Here is a 12008-nt window from a genome sequence, read left to right on the forward strand (position 1 = left end):
CAGGGACCTTTCTACAGCATTTAGTGGTCTTTTTCAACCCTTCCTTTCAGATGTGGATGAGCAGCAGTGGGAGCACTTAAATGTGATTCATAGGCAGTGGCACGGCTGAGCCTGCTATGCCTGCACAGCTTCGATGAATCCCTGCTGGACCACTTCATCATCCACTCCCTACACCCATCAACTCTGTCCCCACTGGCACTGGCCAAAACTAGACTAACTCTTTGTTTGTCTCCAATCTTTGATTACCCTCACAACCCCCAACAACTAATTTAGGTTGTCACTGCTGCTGGCAGCACTATTTTAATTTGTACTCCTTTCTTCTTTTGTGTTTTGTTTTTCTGAAGAATATGGGCTTGTCTTAATGTGACATCTCTGAGCAAACATATGCATCTGAGGAAGGCAAAAGGAATTTATTGCATTTTGGCTAATACAGAGGAAAGGGGAAATTGCCTACATAATGAAACAGGAGATGCAGTTTTAACTGTCATTTCTCTCTTGTCTCCATAGTACTGAATACACAAATATAAAATATATGATCTGCCTCCTCCTTCAAACATATCAACGTACAATTAAAACCCACAAAGCTTGACAACCTGTTGTCAAGTTGTTTAAGCAGTTGTTTCAGAATGACAGACAAACTTATAAACAAAACGTAGAGCACCAGATCGTGGGATGAGGCAGCATCATCACGTGGCTTCCTCAGTTATCTCAAAATTTGGAACACAAAAAAGCAGAGGAATACTTTTTCTCCTTGAATAAATAACAGTTTAATTACATTATAGAAATAAAATATGATATGATAGGAATACACTGGAAATCTTACAGAAATACTATTCTGCTACTGGTAGGTAAATGGTCAAAGCTACTTTTCATGACAATCTGAACAGTACTTGTGTACAAACTATTATACAGGTTGCTAATGAAAAATATTGCAACAGTTGCAAGAATGTTACCAGCTCAAACAAACATCTAATGATACAATATTCTTCTAAGAGGAAGTAATAATGTTAGATTTACAGACAATAAAGAGTTATGTTCTCCACTTCGAAACACTGGAAATAAAAAGCTCAGGTAATCCAATTTCTTTACCTCATATTATCACAAGGAAAGATTTTCCTTTCACTGTGAAACAGCATCCCAAGAGACCCTGTAGATAGTTTATTCAAAGGTAGTATTTGAGATGTCACAGCAACTTCAACAATTTTCCTAGTCCACAATTACAGACTTTTTAGGCCACTGCTTGTAGAGATGACTTTTTTTTTTTCACTTATTTACATACATTCAGCCCAATAACATCAAGTAGAATGCACTGTCTATCTCACAATAGACACACTAAAATTTCCATCAAAAGGCCAGTGCAAGATGTGGATAGTGACTGCACAGCATTGAGGAGATTATATTATACAAATATACAATTAGACTGTTGAGAATCTAACTCTACACACATGTGACATAGATGGTCTTCTCGGTAGGTACGTGACACTTGGAGTTGGCACATACACGTAACTGCAACTAGCGGTGGTGGGTGGATGATGATGATGATGATGGTGTGGGTGGCCATGGAACACAGTGTCGTTTGGCTGTGCTATCACTAAGTGAAAGTAGGCAACTGCAAATTAGGAATACCTAAAGCTGAAGTATAAGAACAGCTTATCTTGGAACGGCAGCAGATTTTTCTAATGAAAGAATAGTTCTACTTAGTGTGCAACATGTACGGAAATTGTTGCCATCTCTTTAATAAATGGTTCTAAGTGAACCGATGCAGTTCCCAGAGCTTTAGAAAAACTCATTATGCAAATGAAGATACTGATGATAGAGGATAACATTTCACAGGATGCTATTTCTTATTATATCAGTAAGCACCAAGTTAAGTGCCAAGACAGCCCCATTGTCCCATGATTTATCGTAAAATTTAGAACTTGAAAGCACAACAAAATTCCACAAAGTTTGCATTTAATTCACAAGAAGACAGTTTCAAAAATGGCTCTTAAAATACACTTACATTTCAAATGGGCTTTCCCCCACTCCTCCAAGAGGACTGCTTTAGGATGGACTAGACCCAGACATAAAAAACATCTTTCAGGACTTGACATCCTCTGGGAATCCTCTGCGATCCACTGGTTTTGGCTGACTGCAGTGGGCCCCTTGAGAGTGTGGTGCGCTGTCCTGCCACACAGGTAAGCTGCAGGGGAGGTGGGTAGAGGAGCAAAGTACCCCTGTCTCTTCCAGCTGTTGCTCAGCACCTCACCTGATCCAATCTTACCTTTAAAACATGTCATCCTCACCAAGCCTAAACTTGGAGCCACTTGCATCCCCACAGGGCCACTGCCTGAAAGGGGCTGGGTGCTCGTTCAACCAGTTGCTCTGGCCTGCACTGAGACAGCCAGAGACCCTGGGCTGCTGCCCCTTCTCTCTCCCTATGTAAGCACAAGGATGGGTGGCAGGGCAGTATGGATTTGGCTCCACTCGCCCTGCGTCATGGAGAAAGTCACCCCCTGTTGCGGCAAGTGTCAGGCAGCTGAAGGACTAAGCTGCGCTTGCAGCTATTTTGGCAGAAATCAGTCAGAAGGGTGAGGAAATGGTCTGAAAAAGCAAGGCAGCAGAGAAGAGGATCCCAGACCTTATGACTCAGAACAGAATCACAGAATATCCACGCCTAAAAGACTATCTGGTAGCATGTTCCTTGTGATGGTCTCAGGCTGCAGAAACTGTCCCACTGTGGAACAGTCATTATTTTCCATCAGTAACTTCTTCCTGGTAGTGTCAAACCTTGTCAGTGGTTTCAGTGAGATGCACCTCATTGCAAGCTATCAGATTTTAATACTCACAGCCTTAAAACAAACTACCATTTACTCCTCAGACATTTCTCAGTCTTCAGGAACACTATCAACAGCTGCAGCATTTGTCAGTTCGGGCTCATTCCATGCTCTCTGCCTCTTGTTTCCCTCTATTTTCAAGTGTAACTGAAAGGCTGCTTCCTCTAGCACATGGATATGCTGGATCGAGATATTCTTAACATGGTACTTTCATCAGTAATCAATTGGAAGAACTCAATTTTAGAAACAGAATTCGTGTGCAAAGCGTGCAACAAGAAATACAGTTACATTTGGTCATAGTGTCCTATCTTAGCTATGCTACCATGACTCACACCGATTAGTATACTTACACACGCACGCACACACACACGTACACACACAGAGATATTTATTTATATACACGCTCACACAATAAGAAAATGTTTAAGTCTGACAATATTTCCTCCTCTTTTAGTGAAGACGGGAGTTTGGCATCTCAGGCTCTGAATCTGCTTAGACCTGGGATACAGGAATGTGACACACCTTCAAGTATACATCGACTGCACAGTGATAACATCGCACATTGAGTCTGACACATGCTGTCTTCAGTGGTCCAACACCAGCACATGGCTTAAAACCAGATGCCTATTAAAGGAGCCAATATCCGGGACCTTTGCTTTTCAGTGTTCATATTCACGCAATGCCCAAGAGCAGGGCAGTAGTCTGTGCAACCATAAACATCCTTCTGTATAAACGCAGTGGTATTTAAAAGTCTGAACCAGTGCATTCCTTTCTCACATTCCTCCTCTATTCCTCTGTTGCTGTTAGTCTCATATGCATGTGAAAGTAAAAGGTAGTGGGGAAATAATTTTAGTAGAAGAACACAAAGCCTCTCCTCTAAGTCCACAGAAGACCACTAAAAGTGTAAAATTTCCAAAATACCTCATAGGAATTCTTCAAATACAGTAAGTGTTTTCAATGGGGTTTACATATCACGTTTCACGTTATTTCCACGGAATTCTACCTTATCACTTTGTTTAATCAGACGAATACCAATAACACATAATAAAACAGCACACAATTCACGGGACACGACACATTTTACAAAACCTCTAAACTCAGCACTGCTGCTTTTGGAAAAAATCAGAAACTCTTATTACTTACAGACATGAAATACATTTCACATTGAAATGAACAGCATGATTACAAGGCTTTTTTTCTTGTTTGATGGTATTGGTTTAGGACGCGTTATTTTTCAATTAGGTTTCACAATTCTTCTTCACACCCCCAAAGGAATGATTGCTAATCTGGTATTTTCTCTGTGCTCTTTCTGGAAACATTATTATTCAGTAAACACCTTTTGAGAAAAACTTGTGAAAATTTAGCTAGAATCCCTAATTGTAAAACCTGAAAAACTGGCTGATGGTAATGCTCTTAACACAATCATTGCTCAGCTTACAATGACAAACCAAAAAATATTACAGGAGGGTACAAACACGTTAAGCCATGGGTTTGGTTTTCTCTGTTGTTGATTTTTTTAATTTTAATTTTTTTTTAAACTTAAACTCCTTTTCTCACAATGCTGAGAAGTCTCTGACTTACAACGCTTCAGCAGTTGTGTCCGTGGAGACAGACATGGTAACTTTGGCAATCTTAACTGTGCTCTTAATGCAGCTCTCGGCAGCCCTGTGCACATTCCCTGTGTTGTTGGCATGTTTGTGCTGGCAGTCAGACTCCATGCTGTTATCCAGGGGCTGCGCAGTCCCTTCACAGGTGGGGAACATGCTGCGGAAAGCGTGTCGCAAGTCCTTGCTCCTCAGAGCGTAGATGATGGGATTCACTGTTGAATTCAGCAAACAGAGCATGCTACAGAAGGCAAAGATAGTCTTGATGAGCTTGTTCATTTTCCCAAAGACATCATACACCATGATGGCGAGGAGAGGGCCCCAGCATATGATTAAAACGACTAGGATAAGGACCAAGGTTTTGGCTAACCTGATGTCCATACGAGTTTGATCAGGCCTAGTGATCTGTACCTTACCATCCTCCGTCGACTGAATGATTATGCTTTTCTGTGTGCCTCGCTGCAGCATGCGAACAGCGTGGCTGTGAGCCTTCCACAGAATGTACATGTAGGCATAGACAATGAACAACAAGAGGACGCTGGTGACCCCGATCCAGAACATCAGGTACGTCTCATCGATGAGAGGGAATATGTCCGAACAAACAGAATTAAGTTTTTTGCAGTTCCAGCCGAGCAGAGGAAGAACGGCTATTACAATAGCAATGGTCCACATCACACAAAATGCTACGACAGCCTTTGGTCGGGTAACAATCCTTTTATAAGCTAGTGGCCTGTGTATAGAGATGTACCGGTCTATTGCCGTGAGGAAAAGGCTACCTACAGAGGCAGTGAAGGAGGCTGTAACTCCACCCAGTTTGAACAAGAAGACATTGGGGCTATCCTTCCGATGGAAAACATGGAAATCCACAAAACTGTAGACAAAAATCACACTGCCAAGGAGGTCGGCCACAGCCAGGCTGCCGATGAAATGGTAGGAGGGTCTACACCGGAGGCTTCGGGAGTGGAGGATGACACACAGGACAAGAAGGTTCTCTAGGACTGTGAAGGTGCCCAGGGTGAGCGACAGTACGGCGATGGCTAGCTGCTGGCTGGGGTTCAGGATCATAAAACACTCCATATCCATAAAGTTCTCCCCACACTGTATATTCTCCTCATTATCCTTAAAGGTGGACAGGGACTTGTTGTAAAACTCTGTGATGTTGACCTGATCTGAAGGAATAATGGTCAACAGGGAATCATCTCCTCCAGTCATTTTTTCTTGGAAAGGATCTCCCCTGAAGGAGGAAAGAGGGAACTTCTGGGGGTAGTACCCCAGCTTGGATGCCATGTCGCCTTTCATGTCTTCGTACTGGATATCGTTGGAGCCCACGTAAAGGAGATCTGTCGTGATTGTTCGGAAAGTGGTATCTGCGAGGCCATCTAGAATTGACTTCATAACCCCAGTCTTGTTGGTTTCAGAGAGACTTGGGGGACAGAAAAATGCATCGGAGGAAATCCTGTATGGGGAAAAGGTAAGACTTCATTAACATAAACAGGGAGACAAACTCCACAAACAACTTAGCTGAACTCTGTCAAACAAAATCAACCCTTCTCTGCTATTCAGTGCAGGTCTAGGCTTTGCCACTGTGGGAAATCAGGGTGGGTTGAGCACTTAGAAAGAAATCACCTGGATTTCACTAAAACTGAATTACACTAAGAAGTGACATGAAAAACAGAGGCACAGGGAATTGAGTGTTTCACAGGAAAGTGATTTTCATTTCTCGTCAAAAACTTCTGAGCTGCTCCACCATAAAGATATTCTTCTCAGCTTCTGATTGCAATGTACCTTGCAGACCAATATTCCATGGGCTTGTTTCATTTAGATAATACCAAGTGCCAATGGAGGAGCAGCACTAAACTGAGTCACCACCTTCATTGTTTTTCTTACAAAAGGCACTGAGGGTTTTGAAAAATTGACAACAGAGGGGCAACAGGGACAGAGCCATGCACTCCAAATTTCACAGCTCACCCAGTATGCCTGTATATTCTTATTATCCTGCTATAGCAATCTGAGGTCTACTAACATCCTGAATTTGCTATTGCAAATTTATTAGCAAGGTATTTAATCTAAAAATATATAGCTTCATTACATTCATATACAAAGATTATTCCTTCCTTCTGCTAAGCAAACTAAGGTACTGGAATACTTGAGCAAGTTGAGGGAGGTGGGTTGTTACCCAGCTCTGTCCACAGTTTCAGGAATGGTGACCAGCACTGTTAAGTCAGTGAGAGAATCAGTGATCTGCTCTGTACAGACCAGAAGCCTCAATCAGGGCAGTGTAAGCTTGCCTAGCTAAACATGGCACCAAGTTTAGATCAGGGTGCAGCAGTGGCCAAAACTCCAGGCAAATGGGACCAGGAGTCACTGCTTCTGTGAGAAGCACTGTAATGTAACTCGTCCCCCTAGGGACACCCTCCAAAACATTCTGTCCTCTCCAAAACTGGGGGGACCCAGCAGAAGGTAGCCAGCGGTTTCTGAGTTCTGTCAAGTACAGCCTTTGCTCATGGATGGTGATTTGTGGAGGGGAACAACTCCTGGTCGGGGTTCCCTTGGGAGAGGACCCTCATCAGCACCTGAGCATGCATCGACATACAAGACAAGTCTAACAGCTCTTGTTATGCTGTACTCCTTTATATTACTTTGCCGATAGAAAATGCCTTGAATATGGACTGAACATCTGCTTTACGGCCCTCTTCCACCACCTCAGTGGTTGAGAGTGGTCTGAATACAAATAAGAGCCAGAATCACTCCTTTTGTGTGCTACAAATATTCTGAATCTGCTATGGGACATCTTGATGATTAATCAGCAACAGGAGCAAACCAAGTTTCTTCTTGCTTTTGGTATGGAGGAAATTGTTGCTCTCAAGAAATCCCAGATGCCATTTATAGGCTTTTACTGACTTTACCTGTTCACTTTACACAACTGACAATAAATGGTCAGAAAGGCTGCAAGAGTTTATCTGCCAAAATCAGAGTACTGATCACCTCAACTTCTAAAGAGAAGACTTGCACAGCAGGTACCACTTCTTGTTTCCCAAGAAAATATAGGCAAGAAGAAAAGGATGCCTCTCAACAACAATAGCAGTACTTAAAAATATGTGAAATTATGAGCATTTCCAAAAAAAACAGAGATCACTTGGCTGATGATATATTTATACTGCCCTTATAGTATCTGAACACTCAGGACTTTTTCCACAGCTCTTTAAAGTTTTGCCTTTTATTAAGCAGGCCTGGACATTGATTATTAAAGGAAATATATGAACTTAGACCTTCAGAAGACACTGCAACTCCAGTGCTGCAAAGAAGTATGAGTACAAACAACCCTTACTGGGAGAGTCGCAACACACAAAATATACTGGCTGAGTCAGCTTTTGCAGACACAATTTGCTCAGGAAATAACAATTATTAGACAGACAGTATTAAGGAATTTAATTTTGAGGGCGTGAGCAGGGAGGGAGGGAAATGTCACTGAAGCATACATTAAAAATGAACAGCAATCATCTAATATGGAAGGCACTTTTCTTCCAGAAGGTGTTTTACAGCTGCTCCTAGAGAATTTGCAGATGTTACAAGCTGCAAAGATGACTCTGCTGACAAATCTTCTTTGGGTGAAGTCTGGCAACTTTAAACTTGGCATTGTAACACCATTTTAAAAACACAAATGAAGAATGTGTTATTAACTTGAAAACTATCCAAAAATCCATTAAATAAAACAAGTAGTTCTATAAATATGTAAAGATTGCTGTGGTATCCTGTGCTATTCAAGCTTATTTTTGACAGAAGAAAGGCAACCATTTTAATGAGTAAAGCCACAGCCCCATGTCGAGAAGATTATGTCTGAGGAAAGCTTCATAAATTGTATTCAACTGAGCACTTCTGCTAGACAGACAAACAAATTGTTGTCAGGTAGCTGGTCCCTGCTGGAGTCATGTCAAGTACAGACTTCCTCAGAATTAGGTGCCATGCAACCCCTACCTTTATTTGAAATACAAATGAAAGAACACGAATTCTTGTGTGCTCTTTTGAAGGTGGCAGTGAGTTATGTGACAATATCACTATGCATGCATATGCTATGCTAACAACACGGTTAATGGGATCAGGAGAGGCAAGGCTTACTTTGAATGTCAATGATTTTTTTTTTCCCTCTGTATTTTTACATTGAGATTATTACAGTAATTTTTACCTTATTGTCTCTGCAAAGAGAGTTTTCTTTGAGAGTACTTGGGAGTTCATTAGTAGTGTAGTTTAGGCTTTGGGGGATGCTGCTAACATTAATTTTGTTTTTGTTTGCTGCTGGGAATATCCTAATTGGAAATTTCTAGCAGTATGTGTGCATGCACCTATTCAAGCTGCAGTTGATTTTTATTAAAGTTGCAGTAAAACAACCATTTGCCTGATCTGGAATTACACTTTACATGAAATTCATTTATTTTAATTTAGATACTAGCTTATCCCAGTATAAGCTCACTACTAAAATGCACTGAAGAGATCAGTGAGGTTTTCCATAGCTGTCTGGTGAAAACAAGACTGGACCTCTGGCACTGCAGTTATCAGGTTACAGGTGCTGCATGATTTGACATAGAAAGAAAAGCCAATGGCAGCAGCCATGGTCTTTTTCTTGGTCTTTTCACATGGCCAGGTGCACATGCCAGTGCCACACATATTTTGGCTCTGAGCATTTCTGTCCGAACCTGGAGTGGTGAGCAGGCACTGCCCATGAAAACAGACACCCCATGCCACGCAGCCACACTGCTCTTTGCAGTTGGCTTCAATACAACCCAAACCCATCCTGCCCAAGAGCCCAAACCCACACTGCCCAAGAGCCATGACTATCTCCACATGAAATACTCCAGGAGCCTCTCTGGCTTCTCAGAGCCTCCCCAGAGAATAAGCGTTCCCCTACACAGATTCATCCTCTCTGCATGCCACTGGAGTGACAGCTGTGTGCTGCAGAAAGCTGCCCTCACGGGCAGGGTGGCAGAAATGGAGAAACTCCCTGCTTTGCCAAGAACTCTCCTGCCCTGCCAGAATGCACTCTTCCAGCTTCTTTTGAGTTTTCAAAGCTCTCAGCTTCATTCCTTCCATAAATGAACTCTACTACCTCACTCATTTTAAAACAGCTTTTAGAAGACTGAAACATTGATTAAATATGAAGGAGAGGCTGCACTGACACCGGCACTCAAAATTTTTGAGGTATTTCCACAACTGCATGCAGCAAGTCACGGCAAGTACTGAATTATGACTACGGATAAGAATTAAACAACAGAGAATAACTTGAAGGATCTTTTATCTTGAAGACCAGACCAGAACTGTCATAGCTGAACACCATTTTAGACCTTTCTCCCACCATCCAGCAGCTGTTGGTGGGCACTGCCAGACCAGCTGTGTGAAGTGCCTGCCACTAGATGGAGTGGCTTTGACAAACTCCTGGCCTAGCTGTCTGCAGCGACACGCATTCAACTTGCTCCAGCCCTTTTTCCCTGCCTACTTTAGCAGGGATCAAACGTATGAGGTGTTAAACATCACCCAAAGGTTGAAGACACAACTTTGCTTTGCCTTCAAAGTGAAAGAATTAGTGAAGAGTTGAAGGGTCAAGTCTTACTAGTGCCCTCCACTGTGTGGTTACATATAGCCCTAAAGATGCTTGGATAACAGAATATAAATACACGTTAGGTAAAATAAAAAATATGTAGTACAAAAGAGGCTGGTAACTCATCAAGGACAACAAGGAGAATTATACTTCCTCTGGACTTCTTGTTGGTCCACAACACCAGCTCACTTGGGGAACAAGAACATGACTTCATTAAAATGCTATTACCTATCTTCTCCTGCTGTTCTGGGATAGAAGGAGAGCTGGAAAGTCTTTATCATTGTCTATAAAAAGAGCTGAATTTGTTACAATTTTCAAATCAGGATGATTGATAAAGCAATTTTAATAGCCTGAATAGAAACAGTGAGTATTTATTCTCTTCCTCAGAAAGTAATTATGAGCAATACAATGATGATACTGATAACTGCAAAAATGTTGACATGGCAAGAAAAGGAATCAAAACAAGCAAGGGAAATCCACCATCAAACCTCTTTGGCTTCCATTTTAGGAAACATTTTGATCTCCGTGTCTATACATTTCTTCTATGATAATCATAGTTAATTAAGAACAGGCTAAAGGACAAGTAGGAAGAATTCAAACAGTTTTTGAATGCATAAAAATACAGAAACACACTCTCCTTGTTTACACCTTATAGGGTTCCAAGTCATTCAGAGAAGGGCATTATCTTCTGATAAGTTTGTGCAGTGCCCAACACACTGGGACTCCTCCCAAACTGGGTCCACAAAGTACTACGGCAGGAGAAACAGCAGCAATTTACACTCGTATATGCAGTCAGCTGTAAAACTGTGAGAGAAATGAGATCTACCATGGTAACTGTTGGCCTCTAGGAATTAGAACTGTCCTATAAAATGAAAATTTATATGGCTAATAATTACCTTATCCCATATGGTGATGAACAATACAGCTTCGAGGACAGAACAAGGTTTCCAAGCCTTGGAGAAAGAAATGTGCAGACTGAGAAATGGCATTCTCAGACTCAGTAACACCAAGCAAGGAAAAAACACATGTTGAGAAGAATGTGAAGGCAATGTTATCCCTATCCTATTTACCGGTTTACTGCTCCATCTCCAAAACTGTGCTACTCCTAGGCTAAAAATGGCAAATATGCTGTCACTCCTAATTCAGGAAAACTTGCATTCATTTCAGTCAGAATTTTCTCTGTGTGAGGGATCGGGAAGGAGCACAGACGCTAGGAGAGGAGCAAATAAGGGATGTTATCTTCTAGATACAGCAAGGCACTATCAGCTATGGGGTAAACTAGGGCATGCAAGTAATGAACCAAATTTTGTTCTTATGTAATGTGATCATATCTTTGGCAAGTTGAATCTTAATTAGCAAGAAGGCACAGCTACATGGTTATTTATGTTAATTAACATACCGTTTGCACACTAGCAGGATAAGGGCCAGACTGTTCCAATGTGTGGGCAAATGGCTCCTATGTGACACCCCCCAGCATCCAGCAGCTGACAACCTGAACAACAAAAACAAAACAAGGGGGAAAACAGGGTGTTAATCAGTGACGGACTGTTTTTAAAAGCAATAGTATTATTCCCTCCCCCCAAAGTTTTGCTGGCAAGATGTGTGCACCAGTTTAGCACAGGTGACTTGCAGGTGCAGAGAAAAGGAGGCTGTGCCTTACATCCCAAACAGCCAGAGCATATACATGTGTCTAAAGTCAGAGAGGTTCAAGAGCAAGGCTGAAGTCCTGCTCCTTCTGGTGCAGCTGAAGGACCTAAACTTCGCTCTCTGTGAGCCAGGTGAGCGTGCTGGCAACCTCTACATTCTGCTGCCCATCTCTAAACTGCTCGAGCTGTTCCATGTTGGATTGAGAGCTAAGTATCCGCAAGTAAAGGCACCAGCTGGTATTCCAGGAGGCAGGGTGCATGCCTGGTGAGAGGCTTAGCTTGAAGCCCTTTCTCTGAATTAAGCAAATCAAGGATGCACCTCCTGCATTCCACCCAGATGCAGGGGAGGAAG

At 42.1% G+C, this 12008-nt stretch overlaps 1 protein-coding gene across 4 annotated transcripts in view; it reads right to left on the minus strand.

Annotated features, from left to right (window-relative positions):
- Nucleotides 1–391: 391 nt before the first annotated feature.
- Nucleotides 392–12008, minus strand: part of CNR1 (cannabinoid receptor 1) — a 17944-nt gene continuing 6327 nt past the window's right edge. For 2 of the 4 annotated variants that reach the window (XM_017742883.1, XM_017742882.1), the window contains exons 2-4: nt 11410–11502; nt 10907–10963; nt 392–5876 (exon numbers count right to left, since the gene is read on the minus strand). In XM_017742883.1, coding sequence (XP_017598372.1) covers nt 4394–5876; nt 10907–10963; nt 11410–11502 — 1633 coding nt within the window. In that variant the 3' untranslated portion in view covers nt 392–4393. Of the gene's footprint in view, nt 5877–10647; nt 10815–10906; nt 10964–11409; nt 11503–12008 lie in introns of those variants that run through there. The other 2 variants (XM_017742884.1, XM_008640251.2) reach the window with 2 other exon arrangements.

The sequence above is a fragment of the Corvus brachyrhynchos genome, unplaced genomic scaffold (genome assembly GCF_000691975.1).
Source record: "Corvus brachyrhynchos isolate BGI_N302 unplaced genomic scaffold, ASM69197v1 scaffold87, whole genome shotgun sequence".
Classification (NCBI taxonomy): Eukaryota; Metazoa; Chordata; class Aves; order Passeriformes; family Corvidae; genus Corvus; species Corvus brachyrhynchos.